This window comes from Seriola aureovittata, chromosome 11, assembly GCF_021018895.1.
Source record: "Seriola aureovittata isolate HTS-2021-v1 ecotype China chromosome 11, ASM2101889v1, whole genome shotgun sequence".
Lineage (NCBI taxonomy): Eukaryota > Metazoa > Chordata > Actinopteri > Carangiformes > Carangidae > Seriola > Seriola aureovittata.
Genome location: NC_079374.1, coordinates 87,319 through 115,211, shown reverse-complemented (window position 1 = coordinate 115,211; position 27,893 = coordinate 87,319). Strand labels below are relative to the sequence as shown.

The 27,893-nt window shown below is 41.0% G+C and overlaps 3 protein-coding genes across 4 annotated transcripts in view; 2 read left to right on the top strand and 1 right to left on the bottom strand.

Moving 5' to 3' along the window:
• The window catches only part of LOC130177035 (kinesin heavy chain-like), a 20,138-nt gene extending 6,939 nt beyond the window's left edge, over positions 1 to 13,199 (top strand). The window contains exons 10-26 of the mRNA XM_056388445.1: positions 1 to 13; positions 337 to 485; positions 1,270 to 1,445; positions 1,525 to 1,593; positions 1,679 to 1,885; positions 2,278 to 2,424; positions 2,999 to 3,187; positions 3,544 to 3,661; positions 3,777 to 3,853; positions 6,247 to 6,356; positions 6,628 to 6,729; positions 7,151 to 7,211; positions 7,299 to 7,370; positions 7,538 to 7,642; positions 7,867 to 8,083; positions 8,194 to 8,354; positions 10,770 to 13,199. The exon at positions 1 to 13 is cut by the window's left edge and continues 136 nt beyond it. Coding sequence (XP_056244420.1) covers positions 1 to 13; positions 337 to 485; positions 1,270 to 1,445; positions 1,525 to 1,593; positions 1,679 to 1,885; positions 2,278 to 2,424; positions 2,999 to 3,187; positions 3,544 to 3,661; positions 3,777 to 3,853; positions 6,247 to 6,356; positions 6,628 to 6,729; positions 7,151 to 7,211; positions 7,299 to 7,370; positions 7,538 to 7,642; positions 7,867 to 8,083; positions 8,194 to 8,348 — 1,967 coding nt within the window. The 3' untranslated portion in view covers positions 8,349 to 8,354; positions 10,770 to 13,199. The remainder of the gene's footprint in view (positions 14 to 336; positions 486 to 1,269; positions 1,446 to 1,524; positions 1,594 to 1,678; positions 1,886 to 2,277; positions 2,425 to 2,998; positions 3,188 to 3,543; positions 3,662 to 3,776; positions 3,854 to 6,246; positions 6,357 to 6,627; positions 6,730 to 7,150; positions 7,212 to 7,298; positions 7,371 to 7,537; positions 7,643 to 7,866; positions 8,084 to 8,193; positions 8,355 to 10,769) is intronic.
• LOC130177038 (myosin light chain 4-like) lies at positions 8,218 to 27,893 on the top strand. 2 transcript variants are annotated; one of them, XM_056388450.1, is made up of 8 exons: positions 8,218 to 8,354; positions 25,138 to 25,218; positions 25,610 to 25,637; positions 26,575 to 26,724; positions 26,932 to 27,005; positions 27,146 to 27,245; positions 27,520 to 27,597; positions 27,683 to 27,893. In XM_056388450.1, exons 2-8 carry the CDS (start codon positions 25,162 to 25,164, stop codon positions 27,709 to 27,711), a joined length of 516 nt encoding a protein of 171 aa, XP_056244425.1. In that variant the 5' UTR covers positions 8,218 to 8,354; positions 25,138 to 25,161; the 3' UTR covers positions 27,712 to 27,893. The 2 variants fall into 2 exon arrangements, with proteins under 2 accessions (XP_056244425.1, XP_056244424.1); XM_056388449.1 differs by lacking the exon at positions 8,218 to 8,354 and having other exon boundaries at positions 24,233 to 25,218.
• Positions 13,500 to 24,147, bottom strand: arhgap15 (Rho GTPase activating protein 15). Its single transcript, XM_056388448.1, has 13 exons — positions 24,056 to 24,147; positions 20,982 to 21,132; positions 20,832 to 20,903; positions 20,250 to 20,393; positions 19,677 to 19,766; positions 19,491 to 19,589; positions 19,101 to 19,236; positions 18,701 to 18,835; positions 18,206 to 18,304; positions 17,934 to 18,011; positions 17,277 to 17,411; positions 16,315 to 16,420; positions 13,500 to 15,376 (listed from the first exon to the last, which is right to left on the bottom strand). Exons 1-13 carry the CDS (start codon positions 24,139 to 24,141, stop codon positions 15,193 to 15,195), a joined length of 1,515 nt encoding a protein of 504 aa, XP_056244423.1. The 5' UTR covers positions 24,142 to 24,147; the 3' UTR covers positions 13,500 to 15,192.

Below are 27,893 nucleotides of genomic sequence, written 5' to 3'. Positions count from 1 at the left end.
TGTTTGGACAGAGGTACCGTACAGGAACACACCTGAGTTACTTATGAAAAAATAAAAGTGGGCGAGTTAGTTATTTATTCAAACATCTGTGAAAGTTCAAATTCAGTAAAATGTGCTAATTTTAAAAAGTTCTTAAAGTGTCAAATGTTATAGGATCATTATCACTGAAGATGTTTCTGTCTATTACTGAAACTTTTACTCTGAACCCGAGTGATTGTCTTTATCTTGAGGAAGGAACACTGAGAACTGAAAACAACATTGACAACACTGGTTGACTTTTGGTCGTCAGTCCCTGAGTGTTTGTTTAAACCACTTTCTGTGTTGTTTGTGTGTCAGAGCTAAAACCATAAAGAACACAGTGTCTGTGAACCTGGAGCTGACAGCCGAGGAGTGGAAGAAGAAGTATGAGAAGGAGAAAGAGAAGAACAGGACTCTGAACATCATGATGCAGAAACTGGAGAGTGAACTAAAACGCTGGAGGAAAGGTGAACAGCCGTCTACCAGGATGAGAGCTGACATGTATCTGATAGGTCAAAGCAGCTCTTTGCCAGATGATGTTGCAACACATCGCATTCTGACGAACGTTGGTTCAGGTTCAACTTTCTTTCCAGAAGACTTTGGGCTCTCTTACTCCTGGCACAAAGCGCAACACAAGTGTCTTTGCTAGTTTCAGACCGACGCAGTTTGCATTTTCCCGTCCAGCACCACGTTTTTTAAACAGCAAATACACCTGCACTTATCTGAGCGCCCGTGAGTGTGTTGGTCTTAAAACGAGGTGTGGTCAGGAGCATTGTTGACACATTCTTATCTTGAGGCAGCAGAAAACGATTAACCAGCAAAAACCCTAAGCTGTTTCCATTCATCACCTCAATTCATCACCACACTTTCATAATGAACCGAAGATTTATTCAAACTTCTCATACACATCGAAGATTTCTAATGTTGTGATTAGTGCCATTATTTGACAGTAGAACTGTGAGCAGAGCACTGATTCACTCAGACCTTCTTTACCCTCAGTCACAGACCGGTTGCCTGTGTCAGGATTGGTTCACTGATCAGTGACGAACAGAATCTAACTCTGTACCATTATAGCAGCAACGCACCAAGCTGCAGGCACCTGGCTTTTAAAGGGAACGGGAGCTGCTCTGTGATTGGTTTATTGGATGTTGCGCCCAAAACACTCCCATGAATAATAAAGAGATTAAGTTCAACCCTTGTCCTCTGGGTTGTTGATCCTGCATGTCAGACAAAATTTGAACCTTTCTCCAGGTGAGTGTGTACCTGCTGAGGAGCAGCTGAGCAGCAGAAGCAGCAAGAAGAGTGCCAGCAGTGACACGACAGTAGTGATGGACAGCTTGGCCCCACCTCCCGCCCCCCTGTCGGACGAGGAGAAGTCACAATACGAGACGCTCATCACCGACCTGTACCAGCAGCTGGACGACAAGGTGAGTCTCACCTGAGCCAGCTCAGACTGGTTGAGTTTAAATGTCTGAAACATTAAAAAAGTGCCGCTTGATGTTTCAGGACGATGAGATCAACCATCAGAGTCAGACGGCTGAGACACTCAAACAGCAGCTGATGGATCAGGACGAGGTGAGTTTCACCTGAGTACCATGTATTCATCTATCATCCAACCTAAACCTCCACCTTCTGATACCTAACACCTCCTCTTGTCCAGCTGTCGGCATCGAGCCGCCAGGACTACGAGCGTCTGCAGGAGGAGGTGTCCCGGCTGCAGAGAGACAACGACTCGGCCAAAGAGGAGGTGAAGGAGGTGCTGCAGGCGCTTGAGGAGCTCGCTGTCAACTACGACCACAAGAGCCAGGAGGTAGAGGACAAGAACCGCTGCAACGAACAGCTGAACGAGGAGCTTGCACACAAGACCGTGAGTACATACAGAAACAAGGGGTCAGAGGTCAGAGCAGGGGTGCCCCTTACAAAAAACCCTGTGACTTATCACATGTGATTTCACATGGGAAACATTCAGGTCACATGTGGTTTTCAGACAATATTAAATATCAAATTTACAGATTAAAAATGTTGAAAATTAGGTCATCGCCTTTAAATGGAGGAAAATAGACAGATCGAATGAATCTTCTAATGGGAAGTTGTATTATACAGAAGAATTATTTAACTAGCTAGTGCATGGTCACTAGGTGGCAGTGTGGTCACATGGCAAACAGTAAATGTTGCATTTCATAAGTTGGTCATTTCAAATCACACACTAAGCCTGATCAGACTGGGATTAGTGTCCTCCTTCTTCTTCTGTGTTTCCAGGTGAGTCTGGAGGCCGTTCTGAGGGAGTTCTCCACTCTGCAGGATCTGAGCTCTCATCACAAGAAGAGATCAGCAGAGATCCTCAACCTGCTGCTCAGAGACCTCAGTGACATCGGCAGCGTCCTCGGTACCACCGACCTCAAAGCTGTAAGAGTCAAACTCCACATTTCACTCTTCACACTGATGCTCACTCTGCACAACAGTTCGTGAATCCAGAACATACTCCTGACCCTGATGAAAATGTTTCTGATAAACTGTCTACAGGAATTCAAGATAGATGATAAAGAAGATAATCTGTTATCCCCTAATCATTATACCTGATTATACCTATATTCATTACACTCTCATTTTACCAATTGGTCAGATGAGAAATGAAACATTCATGTTGCTGTTATAAGATGCTTCATTTACTGTTGTAGTCACTCCAAACACAGGCTCCAGCAAGAATGCAAAGAAACAATGAGTTTAATGCAGTCAGTGTGTAAAGATGCATTTACAACAATATGTGTTAAACTCTGTTCATTAAAGTGAATTCACTGTTTACCAATGACACCTGACAGCACTGACCTTTGAGTGAACAGAGCGTGAAGCTCCCTGAGCTCGTTATGTGTGTCACCATCTGGTTTAATTGAAGCTGCTCTGTCAGAGACCAGGTTTTACCACAGGTGGGAGCCAGGAGAACGTCAGACTCCATGTTTACTGACTCAGTCCATCTTTACAGATGACGGAGACGAGCGGAGCGATGGAAGAGGAGTTCACCACAATTCGACTCTACATCAGTAAAATGAAATCTGAGGTAAAAACTCTGGTGAATCGGAGCAAACAGCTGGAGGTCAGCCTGACGGAGAACACCTGCAGGATGGAGGCCAGCGAGAAGGAGCTTAACACCCTTCAGCTGCTCGTCTCACAGGTAAGAGATTAAACGACCAGTCCAAAAGTTTTTCTTCCTGTTTGAGAGTCAGTACGAGTTCAACACCTGTTGGCTGCTCATCATCTCAGAGCAGGAAACCACACCTCACTGGCTCAAAACTCTGTGACACATCTTTAGAACTAAAAGCAACTGATCATCTTTCCTAAGAAGTAAGAACCTGTCTGTGCTGATATGTAACAGAGCTGCAGGATATCTGTGAGAGGACACATGTTCAAAATTAATCCTAACCCTTTTCAATGAATACAATCTAAATAAGCCATAATGTTTCATCTTTATTATTATTTTCCTCTATATCGACCGTCCTGTTTGTGATAAGGTTGTTGTTGTTTGCGCAGCTCCAGGCGAAGATGGCGTCTCTGACTGCTGACCTACAGACAGTGGAGCAGAAGAAACGGCAGCTGGAGGAGAGTCAGGACGCTCTGATGGAGGAGATTGCCAAACTCCAGGCTCAAGGTCAGACAGTGTCACCGTCGCTACAACGCAACACTGCTCTCTGATTGGGTGGTTAACCTCACACAGTTCAGCAGATCCAAGACGATAACACTCTTGCATGTGTGTGTGTTTTCAGATAAAATGCATGAAGTGACGGTAATGGACAAAGAGAAAGAACACATGAGCAGACTGAATGATGCTGTTGAGATGAAGGTAAAATCATCACATCACACATCGGAGCAGTGTAGTGTTTTTCAATATATTATATATTTTTTTAGTACAATCTATGAGCGTAGCAAACTAACACAGCGCTGACGTCACTCTGTGTTTCTGTCAGTCAATCCAACCAAAGATCTCATGTGGTTCCTCAGGTGTCGTCAGTGATCCCTTTCATGTTTGTAAGCTGATGATTTTTCAATCACAGAAGGCACACTGTCAATAATAATAATAATGATAATAATAATAACTTTTCATTTATAGCAGCTTTCATACAAGAAATGTAGCACAAATTGCTTTACAACAAAGAAATTACATAAAACAAAACAAAAATAAAAACATATTAAAAGCATTGATCTAAAGTGAAAAACATTAAGAAACATTAATATAAAATGAATCAATCATTAAATAGTAATAGACAATTAAAAGAAGTGCTGAGCTGTGCATAAATGTGGTGCAAAGTGCAAAATTTCAGAACTAGTTAAAGGCTAAAGTGAAGAAATAAGTTTTGAGCTTTCTTTAAAAAATACTTAGTGAGCTGGCCTCATATCTATATCTATAGGTAGTGTGTTCCATAGCTTTTGGCCGTAACTGACAAAGGCTGCATCCCCAGTTGTCCTACTTCCCTTCCGGCTGTTGCTGGAACCTTTAGAAACGCAGCAGTGGGTGACCTCAGTGTTCAGGTATATAGTTAATCAGGGAGTTATGGATGTAGCTTGGTCCTTGCCCATTAAGGCCTTTGTATATATACTATATATACTGATGTGCTCTCTCCTCTTGGTTCTGGTTAATAGCTGAGATGCAGAGTTTTGAATGAGCTGAAGTCTCTGGGGTTTTTTTCGGGAGCCCAGTAAAAGTGCGTTGCAGTAATCAAGTCAGCTTGAAATGACGGCATGAATCAATCTTTATATATATAAATAGATGGCCGAACTCTAGCTGTTTCTAAGGTGGAGAAATTATGTTTTTGTCACCTTGTTGATGAGGGACTGGAAAATTAGATCTGAATCCAAGATAACGCCAAGACTTGTACCCTCAGATTTAATCCAGGGAGTCAGTTTCCTCAGGTTATTGAACAGCTTTGTTTTTTTTGTTTTGGGGCAGGCTAATAGGATTTCAGTTTTGTCCTCATTTAACTTTAAGAAGTTGTTGCTCATCCATTTATTTATTGCTAGAAGACATATAGTAATGGAGTTTATAGCTGCAGCATCATTTGGTTCAGCAGAGATGTACAGTTGTGTGTCATCCGTGTAACTATGGAAACATACATTGTGCTCTCTGATGATGTCACCAAGTGGCAGCATGTACAGTGAGAATAATAATGGACCAAGGCAGCTCCCTTCAGCAACCCCACAGCAGATGTCTTGTTTCTCAGACACATGATCTCTGACGTAAAACTTCCTCCCTGTGATGTTTGTTTTGAACCAGTTTAACTCATGGTCAGAAACACCGACCAACTTCTCAAGACGGTTGATTGAGATATTATGGTCAATCGTATCAAATGCTGCGCTTCGGTCTAAGAGGACAATTCTTCATCAGTTTAGTCTGAGGCCGCTGATTATTTAAGGCAGAGCAGTTTCAGTGGTTTGTTGTGCAGCCTGACTGAAACTCCTCCAGGAAATTGTTTTCTTGAAGAAAGGAGTTTATCTGCACTGAAATGATCTTTTCAGGTATCTTACTAATGACTGGAAGGTTGGATATCGGCCTATAGCTGCTCAGAACAAAGTTTTTTTAGTAAGGGTTTTACAACAGCAGTTTTGAAGACATCTGGAAAGATGCCATTTTGAAGAGATATATTAATAAAGTTCAGTACATGACTTGAAACGCTGTTGAACAGAATCAACACATGAGGTAGAGGAGTTCCACTCAGTCACAGTCCTGCAGAGCTTAGATCAAGTAATACAGGTGAACGTTCCTATGGTAACATTTATTTTACAGGGTTTACTGAGATCATCCTAGTTAACACCAGCAGTAGTCCTGGCTCTGATTGAGGTCATGTGTTATTGAAGAACAAGGCGAGCTGCAGGGGGGTGGGGCGGTGTTGACTAGCTGCTCAATAGTGGAGAATAATATTGTAGAGTTTCCAGCGTTGTCTGTAATAATCTTTTCTTGCCAGGTGTACTGCTTTGTTAAAGGCAGTCATGGCTTCTTTATATACAGTGAGTTTAGTTTTCCTCCATCTTCTTTCAGCTACATGACAGCTCTTCTTGATCTCTTATTCAATGTGAATAATAAACTAAAACAAATCTGCAAGTATCTTCAAGCCTGTTGTCATGGCGACCAGACTGATCCTTTAAATGTTTGAGTAAAAAAAGTGGTTACACAGAAGTGTGATGCTACTGCAGATAAATGAAGTGGAGAGAACTGAAGTGTTGCTGCTTTGTGTTCTGTAGAGAACTCTGGAGGAGCAGATGGAGAACCACAGAGAAGTTCATCAGAAACAGCTGAGTCGACTCCGAGATGAGATCCAGCAAAAACAGAGGAATGTCGACCAACTCAAAGAGTAAGTAATTGATTATTGATTATTATAGGTGATCAGTAATGTTGTATTTTCAGCTGTTCTGTATTCAGTCACTTGAGTTCATCCAGGAAAAGTTCATTATTATTGTTATTATCTCTATCGGTTCCACACTGCTCAGGATTTAGTTTAAGTTTGTCCTTTAACAAAAATTACTCAGTTTTACTCACATTCATGACAAATTCTCTCTCTGTGAAATTTTGTGAATGAAATGTAGTGTGAGTAAATGTACGGTATGTTTGATTGTTGTTTTCAGTGTGAATCAGTTTCTGCAGCTGGAGAACAGGAAGCTTCAGTCTGACTTTGACAAACTGAGAGCAGAGGATCAGAACAAAGACCAGAAACTCCAGAAACTGCTGTAAGTTTGTTGTTCTGTGCTCAACAAGCTGCTGTCTTTACCCAAAACATCCTGACTCAAATTTCTCTCATTTAAAAAGCTGTGATGAAGTCAGTCTCCATCCACCTGCTCTACTTCAGTCTACACATAAACAGAAATATAAAGAGTTTGTGTAAAGTGTAAAAGTTATGTATAAAACAGAAAGGTCAGATCTCCACATGGTTTCATCGTTTGAGCTTTGATTGGATCTTTTAATGACCTTATCTTCTTCTTCTGCGGTTTAACGGCAGCGACTGGAGAATCAGCTCCCCTCCTCTGTTTATCTCCATCCATCAGGAAATGAGACAATTTTTATATTGACCATTTAGAAACCTGACTGCACATTCACTCTGTTTGCCTTCATCAGGCAGGTTGGTAGACTCAGTCTGTTTGTGTGATTCAGGTTCCTGAATGAGAAGAGGGAACAAGCCAAAGAGGACCTGAAGGGACTGGAGGAGACAGTGGTACATGATTCATATATTTTTTTTACATTCATCATATGTGTCTGTGCAGCAGCGACAGATCTGAGAGTTTTGTGTTTCATCCAACAGGCCAAAGAGCTGCAGATGCTGAATAACCTTCGTAAACTGTTCGTCCAGGACATCGGCTCTCGAGTGAAGAACGTGAGAAAACCACCCATTCCTTCAGTTTGAATTTCTCATCTTGGATTTCACTGTCTGGTGTCAAGATTAGATCTGTGGTGCTCCTCATCACTGTGTCTCAGTGAGAGTCCAGACGCCAGTCTCTGTGTTCAGTGATGGACCTGAACATCAGTCTCTTCTTTAAACAGAGTTCAGAGAACGACAGCGACGAGGCCGGCGGCAGTCTGGCTCAGAGACAGAGGATCGTCTTCTTAGAAAATAACCTGGAGCAGCTTAGTAAGGTCCACAAACAGGTGAGTCACCCACAAAGAAACATCCACACCTGTCCACTCACCTGCCAGTCCGTACCCTCCCTTCAGAAATACACTTTACAACAGTGGCAGATTTGTTCCCATTCATTGTCCTTTTAGAAAGGAGGGATCCTCTATTTAAATCACACGTCAACAACAACCACAGGAGAATCGTAAGCAGAATGAGTCATCGGCCTCATGACATTTAACCCTTTTGTGTTCACCAGTTGGTGCGGGACAACGCAGACCTTCGCTGTGAGCTGCCCAAGCTAGAAAAGCGTCTGCGGGCTACAGCAGAGCGAGTGAAAGCTCTGGAAACCGCCCTGAGGAATGCTAAAGAGTCAGCTGTGAGAGACCGCAAACGATACCAACAGGAAGTGGACCGCATCAAAGAAGCTGTCCGCTCCAAGAACGTCTCCAGGAGAGGACACTCTGCTCAGATAGGTGAGTTACAGCAGCAGTCTGTCCTGAGGGGGGATTCAAATCTAAAGGGTTCATCCCCTGAGAAGCAGGAATGGGATCAGCTGTCTCACCTGTTTCCTGTCTCCATGTAGCCAAGCCAATCAGAGCCGGACATCAGCACCCATCATCCTCTGCATCCATCAGACCGACCATCAGAGGAGGGGGGGCAGTAGCATCTAGTCCACGTCATCACTCCCCCCGACAGCAACCACCACAACAACAACCCCATCAGAGCCACAGCAAGTAGGCTCAGGTGAGTCAACCACAGCAACCACACAACAACCACAGCAACCACACAACAAACACAACCACAGCAACCATACAACAACCACAGCAACCACACAACAACCACACAACAACCACACAACAACAACAACAACCACACAACAACCACAGCAACCACACAACAACCACAGCAACCACACAACAAACACAACCACAGCAACCATACAACAACCACAGCAACCACACAACAACCACACAACAACCACACAACAACAACAACAACCACACAACAACCACAGCAACCACACAACAAACACAACAACCACAGCAACCACACAGCCACACAACAACCACACAGCCACACAACAACCACAGCAACCACACAGCAACCACAGCAACCACACAGCAACCACACAACAACCACAGCTACCACACAGCAACCGCACAACAACCACAGCTACCATACAACAACCACAGCAACCACACAACAACCACAGCAACCACACAGCAACCACAACAACCACAGCAACCACACAACAACCACAGCAACCACCACACAACAACCACACAGCAACCACAGCTACCACACAACAAACACAACAACCACAGCAACCACACAACAACCACAGCAACCACACAGCAACCAGAGCAACCACACAGTAACCACACAACAACCACACAACAACCACAGCAACCACACAACAACCACACAGCAACCACACAACAACCACAACAACCACAGCAATCACACAACAACCACAGCAACCACAGCAACAACCACAGCAACAATAGCACCTAGAACAATAACCAAAGCCACTTTAACATTCACATTTCTTGGTAGTGAAATGAATGTTTCCTAATGAACATGAAAAAAAGAACAAACTGAAGAAGTGAACATTAACTAGAACTTTGTTTTACTGTAAACTTTGAACATGAACTAGGTGATTTGACAGCAACCACACAGCCACACAACAACCACACAGCCACACAACCACAGCAACCACACAACAACCACAGCAACCACACAGCAACCACAGCAACCACACAACAACTACAGCAACCACCACACAACAACCACACAGCAACCACACAACAACCACAGCAACCACACAACAACCACACAGCAACCACACAACAAACACAACAACCACAGCAATCACACAACAACCACAACAACCACAGCAATCACACAACAACCACAGCAACCACAGCAACAACCACAGCAACAATAGCACCTAGAACAATAACCAAAGCCACTTTAACATTCTCATTTCTTGGTAGTGAAATGAATGTTTCCTAATGAACATGAAAAAAAGAACAAACTGAAGAAGTGAACATTAACTAGAACTTTGTTTTACTGTAAACTTTGAACGTGAACTAGGTGATTTGACAGCAACCACACAGCCACACAACCACAGCTACCATACAACAACCACAGCAACCACACAGCAACCACACAACAAACACAACAACCACAGCAACCACACAACAACCACACAACAACCACACAGCAACCACAACAACCACATAACAACCACAGCAACCACACAACAAACACAACAACCACAACAACCACAGCAACCACACAACAACCACAGCAACCACACAGCAACCACACAACAACCACAGCTACCATACAACAACCACACAACAACCACAGCAACCACACAACAACCACACAACAAACACAACAACCACAGCAACCACACAGCAACCACAGCAACCACACAGCAACCACACAACAACCACAGCAACCAAAACAACCACACACCACAGCAACCACAACCACACAGCAACCACACAACCACACAGCAACCACACAACAACCACAGCAACCACGCAACAACCACAGCAACCACCACAGCAACCACACAACCACACAGCAACCACACAACCACACAACAACCACAACAACCACAGCAACAACCACAGCTACCACACAACAACCACACAACAACCAGAGCAACCACACAGCAACCAGAGCAACCACACAACCACAGCAACCACCACACAACAACCACAGCAACCACCACACAACAACCACACAGCAACCACCACACAACAACCATAGCTACCATACAGCAACCACACAACAACCACAGCAACCACACAACAACCACAGCAACCACAGCAACCACACAACAACCACACAACAACCACAGCTACCATACAACAACCACACAGCAACCACACAACAACCACACAACAAACACAACAACCACAGCAATCACACAGCAACCACAGCAACAACCACAGCAACAATAGCACCTAGAACAATAACCAAAGCCACTTTAACATTCTCATTTCTTGGTAGTGAAATGAATGTTTCCTAATGAACATGAAAAAAAGAACAAACTGAAGAAGTGAACATTAACTAGAACTTTGTCATGCTTTTTAACGTCATTCTGTATAAATAAAGGTTCATCACTTCCTGTCTTCACAGTTAGACGACTGGATCAGTTTTCTTCTCTGTGGATTTTTGGATTTCTGAATTCTCCTATTCTCACCGCTCTGCCTTTACTGGAACCAGACTCCTCATTTCCACAGCTTTCCACCTTAACAGCCATTCCACCTTAACAGCCAACAAGTGCTTTCTTCTGTCTTTCTCTTTTGTTTCTGACGGAACATCAGTCAGCTCTGGTGCTGTTTGTCTGATGAGATCAGTTCAGTTTGATGAGTTGAACAAGTTCAATATTTATTTTAATGAGGATCAGCAGTTCAGACCTGTTATAAAAGACAAAATGAATGAAAAGTTAGGAATGATAAAAAATAAAAGCAAAAATAAAATCAAAATAAGACATGTATAGTTTATTATAGTTTATTTATAGTTTTTATTATATCTCATAGGGATCTCTTAGGGATTTGAATCAAAAGTGATCATTTGGATTTGTCCTTTATCAGGATGAAACCAGACTCGGCAGAGAAATTAATATAAATAAGTAAAATATAATATTGTGACAGTATTGTGTCCACTATCAGGAAATAAAGGTAAAATGTTGCTAATATAGTGAAAGTTATATTATGAGATATAGCTGTAATTTTACAATAAAAACAATGTTTTCTAACATAATATTAAGTATAAAGTTGGACACTCATAACTTTATAATTTTACATTTCATGATAAAACAGTATTTCTAACTTCATTGTGTGTATACTATCAACATGTATTGCAAACAGTGAATACTGTTAATATTAAATTCATTTCTAAAAATACAGTTTTACCTCAGTGTTATTTTTCTTGTAAACTTACAGAGCCATTTGGTCAAACTGCGTCTTTATTTCTCATAATATTGTGACTTTCCTGACACCGAGTCAAATCTCATATTTTGACCTCATGAGACAGATTTATAATGATCTTTAAGCGGAAGTGAAATAGGACAAATACACAAATACATAAAACGAACACAAACAGTAATTAAGGTAGAATATTATTGTGACTTGGGACAGATAATTTTTATGTTACACTATCTTGTGATTTTTAAACAGTATAATGATACAAGGTGTTTTATTATTCCTAACGTTTCATGGACTGAAAGCGTTGACACTGATATTGGTCTTTGATATTTCAACATTATTTCTGAAGTTTTTTATAAATGTTATCAATGGAAAGTCTTTACTTTGTTGGAACAGTATTCATCAGCTACTCAAAGTGTTTCTGCATATGTGATTTTTCTTCAGTGTAAAACAGTGCTTACTTGCTGCTGTGTGTCGTGAGTCTTTATAGCAGCAGTGTCTGTGAGTCTGTGGACTTGATGTGTTAAACTTTGGTGCAGTTGTTGTGTATCCTGCAGTGTGTTGAAGGTTGTGGACAGTAACACAGCAGTGAGGTGACCGTTGGACTTTCATACTGATTGACCATCACAAATGTATTGTTATTATTAACACTCCTGTTCAACGATTGGTTGAATAACAGGAAGTAAATGATGTTCCCCACTGACTCGATGCTGATCTTTCAGGAAGTCGTGTTATCTGTAGCGTTTATGGTCACTTTACTTTAACCCCTACCTGCTGACTACGGTGATCAGCTGATTATAGTGATCAGCTGATTATAACGATCAGTTACAGTGATCAGAATAATTTCTATACAAATACAGTTGAAATAATTATTTTACAGTCATCATGTTCGTTCTGGATCTTTTCATACAACATATGAAAAATGATTAGCTGTCATATACTGAGACTCTTTCAACACTGAACCAGGTGTTTGAAGACACTGTGTAATGACTTCCTGCTCTCTCTGCTCAAAATGCCTGGACCATATTAAATTTTTCAATTCAATTTTATTTGTACAGCGGCCAATCACAGAGTACATTATCTCACAGCACTTTACAGGGTAAGGCCAAGACCTTACTTTATTATAGAGAGAAACCCAACAATTCCCACTATATCTATCACTATAAGCAGTTTCCACTGTATTTGTGTTTCCAGCTCAATTAGAAACTAATCTATAACCTGCTGACTTGTGCGAATAAATTCAAGGTCCATTAAAACATGTATTATTTGCTGATGTGCAGAAATGAGTATAACACGTAACTACACATTTATCAACCGTCTTACAGCGTGGTACAGACAAACATGAAATGGGGTTAAAATAAATTGATGTGTGTCAGTGTCATTGTGACAGGGTTACACTTTTTATTATTGATGTTGATATGTTTCTATATGAACATTATCTGAATGAAGTACAGAGTAAAAAAACCTTCAAAGGTTTTATTTTGACTCCCAGCACAAGTGAACTAAAGGATCAGCCAGGGATTTTTTTGTGTATATTCATGAAGATGATAAAAAATATTCATGAGGAAAGGAAGGAAAAGAAAATGACTGAAGCACAGGTGGATCTGTCATACTGAAATAAATTTCATCATGTGTCATATTTGGTCTCTTTTGTGGCTTTGAATTGTAAAACAAACTGCACAATTCACACAACAGATATTATACGGCCTTCCTAGTGGCCGAAACGCCTGATGATGATGTGTCCTGGAATTTAACAAAAAAAACTTAATTTAGTTAAAATGAATAAATGAACACATCCTTAAATATTTTTAAATAGGTTAGAACTACTCTCACGACATACAGTATGTTATTTAAAGAATTAAGATGGTATGATCAAATGCTATATAATTCTTAAATTCATTCATATCAAAGCTGTAGATCAATTGTCTGAAAGCCGAACTGACTCTCACTCAACAATTTAATTCTTTTCATTAAAACGATCAAGTTTTCATACAAACAAAGTGAAAGCAGGACAGCAGTCCTAACCCAGGACACTGGTGTGTAGTTAGTAAAGCTGTGTTTGTCTCCCATTTTAAAAACTGGAAGAACTGCCATGGTCCTGGTCCAGGCTCCAGGTGTGTTCCCCATTCTCCTTTGGTCTCCACCCCGTGTCTCCTCTCTCTCTCTCTCTCTCTCTCTCTCTCTCTCTCTCTCTCTCTCTCTCTCTCTCTCTCTCTCTCTTCTTTTTCTTTTTCTCTCTCTCTCTCTCTCTCTCTTCTTTTTCTTTTTCTCTCTCTCTCTCTCTCTCTCTGGCTTTTCCTATGTCTCCTCCCTGGTTCCTCTCCTGACTCACGTCATCTTATCAGCCAGCAGTATTTCAGCCCTGGTTTTACAGTCCCTCTTGGCCAGATTATTCAGTCTACCGGAGTGGTACACATCTAGGCCTCTCTGTAAAGGTTTGTTTGTTTCCTCGTGATTATTTAAAACATCAGTCTGACCTCACTTTCCTTGTGCCGCGGTATTATTCATGTCCTGTCTGCCTGCCTCAGCTCCGGTTCCTGCCCTTCCCTGACGAATCTAACAGAGTCCCTCCCCACCTGCCTTTCCCTCTACCACATGTTCAGCCCAGCAGCCTCCAGTTCTGAAATTCTGTTCCACCATTCCTCACTTGCCAGACCCCCACAGGGTTAAGGTTAACCCTAACCCAGCTGGAGTCTCCATGCTGATGCCATAAGCATGTAGACCCTCTGCCGTGACTCGAGAGTTACCAAACATCTTGATGTTTCCATCCTTCTCAAATAATTTCAGGCTTGCAGGAAAAATTCTGTGACTTGATTTTTCTTTGCTGAAGCTTTCTTATGTCTGTAAGTTACATCAATTACACTGCTTAAACAAATATCCTGCACTCATTCACCTGAACGTCGTCCTCTGCCAGGCAGCTGGAGGCAGCTGTGCCTCACCTTGTGGTTCTGGAAATGGACTGTTACTGATCTGGGTGCTCTTGTGCGCAGTGTGGGCTCTGTCAATGTGGGGTCACTGTTAATGTTCTGTTTAGAATCTGTAGGTCAAAAATATGACTGTGCATCAATATTTCACACTGACTTATTCTGGCGTAAAGTGGAGTAAAGTTAATAATGTTGAACCGACTTTGTCTCCTGCACTCAGATCTAAAACATGACCATGATTAATCATCCCATAGTACGAGTTTATCATTTCTTCAATATCAACAAGATTATTATTTCTGTACAGCTATACACTATAAATATACTCCTTGTGACAGCTGGTATCGGCTTCAGCCCCCCCATGACCCTCATAGGATTAGTGGTATAGCTGATGGATAGATGGACGGACAGGAATCTCTGAAACTCGTTGGGAAGTTTTTGATGTACCTTAAAAAATGTTTTGAAATGAGGCAGGTGACAGCAGTGGTCACTGTTGGACAGACACCGTGAGCTGATCCGTTTGTCGTAATTAAAAAATTATCTTCAAAATATGTTCTGACCAGAAACCATCCATTTATTTTTTACAGTCCAGCCCAAACCAGGCATGGCTTCTGTTTTAAAACAATAACATCTCAGAAGTAAATTGGTTATTTTTTAGCTTTGATGTGTAAATGTGAGTCCGTCAGATGATCAGCTCCACCTCAGGAACTTTTACTTCCTGTCCAGGTTGAAGATCTCTCTGCTCTCGATCAGGATGAACTCCACAATCTGGTTCTGGTAGACCATGTTGACTGCCATGTTTCCTGCGTCCAGCTCAGGCCACATCAGTGTCGGGCCGAACACGATACCGATGCCCTGAGTGGACATCAGGTTCTTCCTGGAAAAGGCCAGAACTCTGAAAAGCAGCAAAAAAATACAGGCTGTAAGATCCACAATAACCAGCTGCAGTGTTTTAAATTTCACTGCATTATACTATAGGGTGATTTGTTATTTATATATTGTTTATTACATAAGAATACAGGTACAAACTTAAAACCAAACATTGTGATATTTACATCCATGTAATTTACATTTGAGGAGGAATTTGTGTAGTTTCTTTGCCCCAGGGCACTGTATAAATTGAAGAGGTGCAGCTCAGGTGTAACTCTTCACTTCTAGGCACTGCAGCAGCAGTCTCCTTGTTTTGTCTGTTTCGTCTGTGCAGTTTTAAACTTTCTGTCTGGTGGAGGATTTCGTTCTCCTGTTGTCTGATCCACTGTCATCACAGTCTCTTCAAAGTGTCCCTCTGCTCTGCGGTGATACAACAGACTGACTGACAGGAAATCCACCTAGTGTCTCCCTGTCTATTTAAACAGAAGCTCTCTCTTTCTCTCTCTCTCTGCTCACTCTCATGGTGCAGCTTGAGAAAGAAGGTAAATCAATGTAGTGATCTGATAGAAACACTAAAGACACCTGTCCCTCCTCCACAGTGACAGAGTGGAGACAGGTGTGCTGCAGTCAGACCTGAGCTCCACCAGCTGTATCACATCCTGTCCTCAGCTCTTACCTTTTTTATAAATGTCAGCATTCTACTTACATGGTTTACTTGTTTGTCAGCTGATTTGTTCCTGTTTCCTGTCAAATTCTCAGTGAAACTCAATTCAGTCCATAAATCTGTTTCCAAGAACCAGAACCAGTAACATCAGACAACTTTGCTGATGGAGACAACTTACTGAATGTAAGAAGCCTCTTATTAATGGTCAAGCAACTAAATGAAGTTCTGAACAAGGGATGTTAAACACGTAAACATGGATTTCAACATTTCAACAGAGTTTGAGTGAATGGTAGACATACCTGTGCAGGTGGCTGAAGAGCAGCTTCATGGTGTCCTGGTTGGGTCTGGGTAGCTCCTGGATGAGTTTCTTCACAGCCTGAATTTTGTGTTTGGATTCTTTTATCTCTGTTCAGAGGAATGACAGAGGCAGTTGTTCTAATGAGTGTATAGTATCATATTTTAATGTGTGCACAGTGTTGTAGCTTTGCATGTGTACTTCAGTTTAACATGTAAAGAACCATGCATATGGTGTTATAGATATAGATTATCTTATGTTATAGATAGATGTGCGCTGTATACATTTGTGTAGGCCTATATTAATCTATTTTGTTTTCCTTGTCTTTTTCCATCCGTTCTCTGCCACTAATCCAGAGGCAGGTTGTGATAGCAGCAGGCCTAACAACTTAACAACAACCAGATGTTTCCAGCTGGTCCTGGGAACTGAGATGTTCAGTGTGATCTCTTCAGTATGTTGTTTTGGTGTCATTGGACATGCCCAGAACACCATGCGATGGAAGGTGCCCAGGACACACCTTGATCAAATGCCTGAACCACCTGCCAGCCTGAAAAACTCATCTATCCTGGCTGCCACTGGCCTAATCAATAACTAATTGTGATTTTTCTGTTTCATGAATTGTCATTTATTACTGTTTCTCTGGTGGTTGTGTGAACTGCTGACTATACAACCAATTGCAAACATTGTACAACCCACTTCTAACCTGGCAGGAAGAATCCACTGTTTGACAGCAGAAAACCAGGATCTGTTAGACAAGACGACCGTGATGGAGGCTGAGACCAACTGGAAACGTGTTTGACTTCCTGCCAGACCAAAGAACTCATAACGGTCCAACACCCCATTATGCTGCAGTACTCCTCAAAGGACTCCCCACGGTGAATCTCATCCACTTCTGATGTCAGAAGATATGTTGTTTCTACTGTTATTCTATTTTTATTTCATATTTTTTGATCAGTTTTTACTCACTGATGGCCTCCACAAACGGCTGGAAGAACCTGAAGGGGAACAGCGGCTCTGGCAGCTCACGGAAAAACATCTTTAGCGCTCCTGTAACGACATGGATGTCCTCCCACTGACTGTGGTCCAGGTCCAGGTCCTCCTCTAGGGCATATACACGAGATCATTTAACATACATGACTGTAATAATGTATACACTGAAACTGAAGCACTAGGTGTCCCGCTGAATGCAGGAATCTCATCAGCCTGATGTGATACACCTGGGCCCGGTGTGCACCATAAAGACATCCCCATTCAGTTCTGTTTGAGTTCGCTTGCTCTCTGCCTGTCCTCTCTGTTGACGCTCCGACTGTTGGTGTGTTGGTTATCCTTCGCTCCTAGCAGATCTGATGGCAACTGTGGCCTTTCTTCTGTTCATTACTTTTCAGTTATTGGCCGGCCTGAATCTAATTTACCTTTTTGTAAATACCTTATTTGAACTTGTGTTATCTCCCCTTTCTGGTTGTCCAGCCGTTGAGCCAGGCTGTGACAAGGGAAGGACATTTAACTGCTATATGAAGCTGTAATCCTTGTGGTATGGTTTTCTGTTGTAAAGTGGTAGAATTTAAATGTATTTTGTAGGAGACAGGATTGGAGCAGGTGCAATCAGTTTTGTGTTGAACTGACCTTGATCGACCACAAAGCGAAGTTTCTGGATTGTAGCCAGATTTCCACTGACTCTGTAGATTCCATCGACCTCCAGACCTGAAAACACAATCACACAGCTGATTAGAAAATATATGAAACAATACATAAACTGGCATCAACCAGTAGATCCACAAAGAACTAGCTGTACTGGATCCACATGTACTGGCTTTTGCTGGTTGAGTGTGCTGGATGAGGTCTCTCTCCGGTTTCCTCTGCAGTAATATATCAGCAGCAGCTGTTAACGGATGTACCTCGTTTATTGACGGCGTCCAAACAGGTCTGAACGAACTTGGGCACCGTGGTTCCTTCACGTTCGCATAGAGTCAACAGATGGCACCCAAACACTCGATCTGAGTCAGACATTACAACATGAACATGGAAGTTACTGTAGGTTTAACAGTTCATGTTGCAGCACAGTTGATCATTTAAGGGTTGAAGTACAGAAACACGTCATTACACCTGCCACTAACACTGTTAGTTATTCAAATCAGCAGAACTGTATTGAAATTCTAATGGAGATCTCAAAGTATTCAAAGATGAATTGTGGTAAAATATGTTTGAAATGATGGAGCAGACATGTTGAAACATCACAGTAGGCTACTTCAATGTAGAGCCACAACAGCATGATAAACTTCATTTTATGATAATGATTCATTTGGACTTGAACATGTTTAAAGCTGCTTAGGAAGAAAGAAAAGGGGGATTTGTGTGTTAATGGGTTCAACATGTAAACAAAAGGCAGACACCTTTGATGAGGCCTTTCTCCTGTAGCGTCTTCATGGATGGACGTCTGGTGATGAACTTCTTCAGTCTGTTCTTTACTCCGTTCTTGTCAGCGCTGTCCGAGGTACTGTGTTTCAGCTTTGAGCCGCCAAACATGTCTGCACAAAAACATGAACACTAAACCTGAAATAACTGAGTCTTTCTGCACATGTTCTATAAATACATCTGACATTTATGAAGTAGTGTCTAATATGTACTGTATTTCTACATCCAGCAGATCAACATGATGATTCATGTGGAGTGCTGTTTGTGTCACCTGACGAATCCAAGTCCAGTGTTCCCTCTCTTTTAGCTGTGTTTGGTCTCCACCATCTCTTTAGCTGTTAAATGCTCCACTAAGATAATAGTGACATAGTCACTCACTGATGGAGCGTCTGTGAACCGGGTTGCGTTGCTTGGGGTTGGGGGAGGCTGAGCCATAGCCAGATAGGGAGCTGTGTCTGGGCAGGTACTCTGTGCTGTTTGACCTCCGTAGGGGAAAACCTCCATCTGCTTTAGTCTAAACAGAAAAAGAGTTTTATTTCACCAATAATCCAAAGAAGGGCTGGAGTTTCTCTTTCTGAAGGATATTCCATCCACCTGTGTCTGAAATTTTTAGTTTTTTTATCACAGTTATCTGAATATTTTCAATCATACTTAAATATCTGTGGGTTCTGAGCTGTTGTTGACAGTTTGTAAACGGACAATGCAAAAATAAAAGTCAAAACATGACAATAGAAGTAATAGCTGGTTTAAATAGAAGTGAGTTCTTACTGAAGAGTTGACAGCTTTTCTGATGGCGTCATACCATTTGTTGGCAGTGGAGTTACTCTCAACCTGCAGGAGGTACTCACTTCCTGTGTTTGTTGTGATCTGTTGTGAACAGAAGGAAGGGAGAGAAAACAGCTTCAGCCTTCAACCTGAATCCTGGTTCAGTGTAAAGTGTGACAGGTTTGTTACCTGGAACACATTTTTCCTGCTCGACTTCTCTGTTGTCCATTCGACAACAGCTCCACACAGCTGGACCACATCTGTCTTACTTCCTGGTTTCTGAGCAGAGAGAGTGAACACAGACAAAATGATGACACATGACGAAGTTAGAAATAAAAAATATTAATTCAGAATCTGTTCAGCTGCAGGTACACCAAGTTTAATTTGACCTTTGTAATACTACATAATCTAATATAATCAATTAAATTAATTGACTTGGACCCAGATAAACATCATTGGTTGCATTAACCAATGAAAAATTTGAACTTTATAAAAGTCAGTTCAGTTTGTTCAAAAATCTACAGAGTGACAGAAAGGAAATATATTCATATGAGATCGGCCGTGTGTTTTCTCTTCATAGAATAGATATAAAGTAGAGATACAATACAGATGATGAGATAATTGACCAGATTCTTGTCTGTCTGAAGAGATGAAGTAGTGATACAGTAAAGATGAAGTGGAGATAAACAATAGATTGAGTAGAGATAAAGAAGAGATAACAAAGTGAAACTAGATAAAGTAGATAGGAGATCAGTTTGATACCTGAGCAGATTCTTGTTGTCTGTCTTTATTAAACAGTAGCTGGTCTAAGGTCAACACGGTCCACATTGAAGTCCAGTTCTTCCTCTGCTTCTTACCACTGTCTGAGATTTTAGCCACATTCAGGTGTTCACCTTTCAGTTCCACCTGTAGAAACACATGCAGGTACATGCATTAACAGAAGTATTCACTCATTTAATTCTAAAACAAGTTTATTTGACTTCAACACTAGAGTTAATCTTTGTGCCTTTGTAATCATTTCTGTCCTGATATTTTTTTATCAGTGAATATGTAACATTAAATGATTGCATTAAAATAGAGATAAAGTAAAACACAGACGATGTTGGCTGAGGGTGACAAGGCTTGGTTTTGGAGGAAAGTTGAAATTGAATATGTGATGAGACAGAAGTGTATGAAATAAATATAAACTGTGAACAGACACACATACTGTGTCTGTTGGTAAGGTCTGCAGAATCGATTTGTGTGGAAATAAAGTTTCTGAACAGAGAACAATGTGTTTAGGCCTCAGACAGGCCTGAGTTTGGAGCTGATGTTCAGTTTGTTTAGTGATATGTTCTTTCTTACCACTGGTTCAAACACTGCAGCTCCTGCAACAGCAACGTTGTGCTGAGATTGGTTCCTGCGATGCCGGGAGATCTGCAGATGGAACGGATCAGTTAAAAAGTGAACTGCAGCTTTTTTAGTTTACTTTGCAGTTGTTTGTAGTTTACGTACAGGTTTCTGTGGGAGGTCAGACTCCTGCAGCACCATGGACTTGGACTGACTCAGACGGTCTCCGGAGGTCTGTGAGCTCTTAATGCGCATCTGTACAGCTCCCTGAGGCTGAACCAGCGGCTGCTGCTTTGCACTCTGCAAGTTTGTGACTCTGAGAACCAACAAAGAACACGACTTTTTACTTGGTGTCAGTGTCCGTTCATTTCTCTTTGCTTGTGGTTAAATTGTGTGGGTTGACACTCAGTGACAGTCTGAGGACTGTTTGACTTTTTCCTGTTTGGGTTCCTGTTCACAGTTCTGATTGCTTCATTGTGGTTACACAACATTTGTCCTTCTGCTGCCAACTACAGGGAAAACCTCAGCTACAGAAAGACAAGAGGTGTAATGTTAAAGACCTGAGCTTCACCAGTGAGGTAAAAGAATAAAAGCTCTGACTGCTTTAGCGTGTTTACACATTTTTCTTTCTGCTGGCCAAGTACAAGGAAAACATCAGATAAAAAAAGACCTAACCCTCAACTCCAAAAAATGAGACCGGGTACACATAAAGAGTGTAATTAATTAAGTAGACCTGCGCTCTACTTCAACAAACACACAAAGTGATTTCACAGTTGATCTGATTTATTAAGGGCTGAAGCCTCTTAAACGAAACCTGATTACACAGACAGGTAAGGGCCTCTGAGGGTCTGGGGGCAGGTGCTGCAGTTTAACTTTTCCAGACCTGGAATCAGAATCATGGGTTAGAATGTTTTTGGTGTCTGTTAAGTAAATGTTAGTTCAGTCTCTATTCAGACACAGATCAGTACACAAGGCTTCAGCACTGACCTAGATGAAAACTGAATTAATATTTAATAAATTCAACTACTTTGATCATTTAATGTTTTGAACCCGCTGTTGTTTTATAAAATCTGATCAGATTTGTTGATCAGGGACCAAACAGAAGGTCAAGACATAAAACAAGACTCTCATGTCTACTGTATGTGAAGAGTCTCACAGGATTTTTTTTTAATTCATTCATGCAGATGACATAAGAAAAGAGTCTGTGCCTGTTAACATATGAAGTCTCATAGACTGTAGTAAACACAATCTCAAACATACAGCTAAGAATGTGGCTATAACAACAGCAGAGTTTAGGTAACTAACAAAGTAAGACTCAGGTGTTAGTGGAACAAACACTGATGAAGAAAAGCAACATGAAGAAATAGATTTGAAAAGGTAAACAGTCTTGTTTATTCAACAGGACAGGAACTGCATGAGGAAAGATTATTTTTAGATTTTGGAACAATTAAATAAGCAGAGTTAAGAGATTTATGGAGAATAAAAAGTAATAAGACTGGAGATCCATTTATTTTGAAACCAGCTCTGGTTTGTGTTGACAGGTGTCTCTGAGAAACCTGAAATCTGCTGCCTTGGTTCATTATTATTCTCACTGTACATGCTGCCATGTGGTGATGTCATCAGCACAATGTATGTTTCCATAGTTACGCTGATGACACACAACTGTACATCTCTGCTGAACCGAATGATGCTGCAGCTGTAAACTCCATTACTACCCGTCTTCTAGCAATAAATAAATGGATGAACAATCAAATCAAAAAGAGAAATGCTGTTTAATAACCTGTGGAAATTACAACATCGATATGATGACCCTGATATGACCCATAGGAGTGTCTCCTGAAATAGATCTTGGTTGTCAATACAATAATAAACACGCAGACTGTACCGAGAGCGGTGTGCCTACCTTTGTCGCCATGGTTACTATAGTAATGCTCATGGCGTGATTCAGGTTGAAATAAGTACTTTGTCAACTTTAGACGATCTTTGTTGTCATGGTTACAGTAATAACAACAAACGGTGATGGATAATAGAAACAACATGGGAATCGAACACCGCTCTCCTGTTTCATATTCATTCATCCACCACAACCTCCTCCTGACGTGCTTCATGCATTCATTTCAGGCTGACTCGATCACTGCAAGGCACTTTTTTTTTTTACCACTGAGAGACCTAAGCTTATTCAAAACTCTGCAGCTTGGCTATTAACCAGAGGAGACATGAGAGACCACATTAGTCCAGTTTAACTTCCTGTTAAATTTAGAGCTGATTTTAAGCTCCTCCTCCGTATACAGAAAGACCTTACTGGGCAAGGAACAAGCCACATGACTAACTCACAGATTAACTATAGACCTCCAAGACCACTGAGACCTTCTACTGCTGGTTAATTGCAGGGTCTAGCAGCAGCTGTAGGAAAATCAGCACGTATCAGTTACAGTTCAGAGCTGTAAAACACTATATATAGATATCACAGGAGCATTTTAAAGATTTTAAGTATTTCTTCAGTGTTTTTTAACAAGATAAAAATGGATCTGTTGAGCCTTTGACTGGCTCTGAAATTTTACCTTGAATAATGATGTCAACAATTGGTTGATAAATTTGGAAGAAATGTGATTTTTGTTTTTGTTTATTCATATTTGACACTAACATTAAAAATTAGCAGAATATTGCTGTGATGAGGTTCCAGTGTGAAAGTGAAGAAATGAACCAGCAGAGGTGATGAATTAAACTGTTGCAGTCAAGGTGCTTCAGCTCTGTGGGTTTCCATCTTTTCAGTAACTGACTGTGAGATGAAACCACATAAAACAACAGCGCAGCTGCTGTCATCACAAATCAAAAACCCTCCTGAGCTGACTTAATGAGAACTGAAGCTTTAGCAACAGGAAACAAATTGAAACCCTCCAAACAACGGAAGCTGGAATTTCAGTCATGCATGAAGTCTTATTATCTCCTCCTCACATGATATGAACAACAGAATGTATACGTTGAAAGTGTAATCCCTGACTCATAATATCTGTATGTCTAAAAAACCCCCCGCAATAGAGTTTATTTTTGCGCACCTATCAAGAAAAGTTTCGTGTTTCACATACCTACATCGGTGTGCGGAGGCCTACAGACAAGCATATTCAACTAAACAAGATCTACAGCCAGTAGAGATGAGGAGAAACCTGCAGAAACCACAAAACTGAACCATGAGGTCAGAGATTATGCAGAACCTGACAGGTCATTTAATATGATCTTACCTCGTACTCGCCATCTCTGTGTCACTGATCACGAAAGAAGAAACGCAGAGGGCTGAGGCCTGACTGGTAGAGGAAGTATGATTCATCACGTGGTTTTTCAAACCAGCCGTCTCTCACACTACAACTGCTGCAACCTCTCCATTTCCTGAAAAAAAAACAAACTAACCTCATTCTCATGAGACGAGACATGAGCACTATTTCACTTCTGTCAGTTTGTATACAAAGTAGAAACATCTTCACCTTCCTTCTTTTTACACACTGGTTATATACCCTGCCACTCTGAGTGCTTGTATATGTTTATTTCTGGGTAATTCACATTAACATTTAATAGAATGTCTTTCAGTAAATTTAAAGTGCCAATATTCTACTTTTTAGGTTTTCCCTTTCCTTTAGTGTCTTACAATTTCTTTGCACATGTAAAGGTTCTGCAAAGTTACAAAGCACAAAATCCTCAGATTGATTCTCTGCTCTAACTCTGTCACCATGTTAAACATGAGCAGTGATGTCCACCTGCCAGCCCTCAAACAAAGCTTTGTTGTAGTTAAGTTGCAATCCCAGTGCTCAGCTGTAGGGCCTCGGCTAACTTGTTAGCTAACATTGTTGCGTTGAAATGCTAAAAGCATGAATATGGTGTAAATTGTCTGATAAATAAAGATGTGAAAATATTCTGTAAAACAGACACAAGACAGTTAGTGCAGTTGGTACAGCTGCTCACACATCAGTTACTGAGCAGATTTCAACTGTATAGCATCAGTGACTCGTCCAGATTTAAAGTGGTATCAGAACTTGTATGTTCTGCGTCGGTCCAGTAGACTAGATGTTTTCTATTTAAGGTGGTGTCAGTAGATGTATGTTCAGTAGAGGATTGTAGAATTGGTTTCAGTTCTATTTGCAGCTCGCCTCCTGAGAGGATTCATTCATTAGTTAATTCTCTGACCTTAAATGTAGTTGATGGACTGATGGAGAGTATTTAAACCATCTCACAGATGAATCTGTTCACTCTCCTTTTCCTCTTGTTCTTCTTTCACTTTTTATCTGATTCCACTCTATTTTTTTTTTTCCATTTCATCATGGCCCCCAAGAAACCAGAACAAAAGACGGAAGCAATGAAACTTTCTCCAGAACCAGCTAAAGAACCAGACTTCGACCCACACAGCATCAAGGTCTGCTTGTCTGTCTCTGACCTGTCTCTCTCTCTGCCTGTCTCCCTCTCTCTCTCTTTCTCCATCTCTCTCTGTCTCTGCCTGTGTCTGTCTCTCTCTGTTTCTCTCTCTCTCTCTGTGTAGACATACAATAAGAGAGATTTAAACTTCCTGCAGTCAGATGTTAAAATAAAGAGAGCTTTATTATTGTGGTAGAGTCCTTATCAGATCTGAAGCCACAGCTGAATATATGATGTGATTTATTTTAACTCCCTCAGTCAGTGAGGACTTACTGTTGTATATGATTGATATTCAAATATCTGTAGTGAAACCCAATAAAAATACTCAAATGCAGTTGAACCATCAGTGTGCTGATTCAAGATCAGTAACAGAAAATTGTTATTGTTTTCAGATTGAGTTCAGTGCTGATCAGATAGAAGGTAAAGCAAACACACACACACACACACACACACACACACACACACACACACACACACACACACACACTGATATCACAATTCTGACTTTAAACTCTGGTGTGTGTGTGTGTGTGTGTGTGTGTGTGTGTGTGTGTGTGTGTGTGTGTGTGTGAGAGTGAAAGCCCACTCACCACCATCTGTATCTGGATGATAATGTCTGATCAGTGGCTGCATTTATAAGATATAATGCATTTATATCTACTATTAAACACAGTCTGTAACTTCTGCCACTAAGCGTCTGTCAATTAAAATCATAAAAGATGGTGTTTGGTGACATTGTGAAATAGTGTGGGATCATGGGAGTTTTTGCCATCAGCTTCTCCTGATTTGGATTCCTTCAGTTTCAGTGGTTCAGGAGGTTTTTACCTGGAGCTTAATTATCTTCAGAGGTTTCCTCCTCTCTACAACAAACAGACCAGGTCATTATAACCAGTAAAAACACTGAATAAAACAGGTTCACAGTTAAAGTCAGTGATTCATTAACACTGTACGGTGATAAGGGGTCTAAAATCCTTCATCATCAGGTTAAATACTTATTTGAAATTGACCACAATCTAAAAAATGTATTGTAAAACTGTGGCTTAAACTGGATAAAAGTTTTCCACCTCTTTAGCAGGAAGAGGTGGAGTTAGGTTACCTTTCAAATTGCTGGTCAGATTTTTTTCTGACAGTAGGCAGTAGGTATTGCATTTACATCTACTGAGATCTGATCACAGTGCGAGCCAGATCACCTCCAAATGTGGTCTGGCTCATCCAATCACATTCCCGTTACAATGTGTTCTGCACCTGGCACCAAGGTGTTTATCCTTTTCCAGGGAATGTATGTCAATACAGATGGAATCTTAATGCCAAATATGAATGGAGTTTAATTTCAGTGTTAACTCTTTGGTGGGCGTAGAGTTTAAAGAAGCCTTCCAGCTGTTTGACAGAACTCCAGAGAATCGGATGAAGATCTCGTTCTCTCAGTGTGGGGACGTGATGAGAGCTCTGGGACAGAATCCAACCAATGCTCAGGTCCTGCGAGTGCTGGGACGACCAAAATCAGAGGGTACATACACATGCAAGTTACAGTGTTTATGAACTAATTATATATTATATCTTAACAACATATTCAAATGGATTTTCTTTGTGACAGAAGTAACATTAGGCTTAGAGAGTTAGTCTAAATCAAGTTCAGCTCAGATAACTCCCTCATTGTATTCATCAGCTTTTAACAGTCTTGTAGGAAATTATGTGCTTTTGTGTGTGTGGGCAGAAATGGACAGTAAACTGGTGGATTTTGAGACCTTCCTGCCAATGTTGCAACATGTGTCGCAGTCCAAAGACAAAGTGAGATAAAAGTTTTCCCCTGCACAGGTCAGAGGTAAATCAATATAATTTATTGGTAAAAGTATTCCTTTCTTACAGTGTGTGTGTGTGTGTGTGTGTGTGTGTGTGTGTGTGTGTGTGTGTTTTTTTTTTTTTAACAGGGGACGTATGAGGATTTTGTAGAAGGCCTCAGAGTCTTTGATAAAGAGGGAAATGGGACAGTGATGGGTGCAGAGCTGAGACACGTTCTTGTTACTCTGGGTATGATGATCGGTTTTGGTTTTGTTCATATGTATGTGTGTGTTTGTGTGAGAATTAATAACAATAATTAACTTTGTGTAACCTTGTCCTTTTCCATGCAATGTAATATTTCTCAGTCTGCAGACACTTCTCTCCCATGTGGTTCCATTGTTGTCAGGATTAAGGCTAAGTGGTTCAGTGGGTTAAACACCACTTTAAATGTCAACCAACCCTAATCCTAACCCTTTTACCATTTCTTCTTTACAAATTTTTGTACAATGATTTGTGTCATCAGGAGAGAAGATGACAGAGGGAGAAGTGGAACAACTGCTGGCAGGACAGGAAGATGCTAATGGATGTATTAACTATGAAGGTAAACACATTCAATAAAAACACAAGAAACACAAACAAAGACCTGTGAAATAATGACTGAAGAAAATTCTGTGTATATCTTTCAGCTTTTGTCAAGCACATCATCACCGGCTGAGTGTGTTCATCACTTTGTTACAACAGAATCAGCAGAGTGAAACAAACACACTTGTTGTGTATTGAGGAATCCAGATAGATGTTCCTGCTCCTGCTTCTTCACTCCTTCCTTCCTGATTTATTTCTGTTTTACTACTGTTCACCTTCAAAGAGCCAGTGTTTCAATAAAACTCATGAACACTT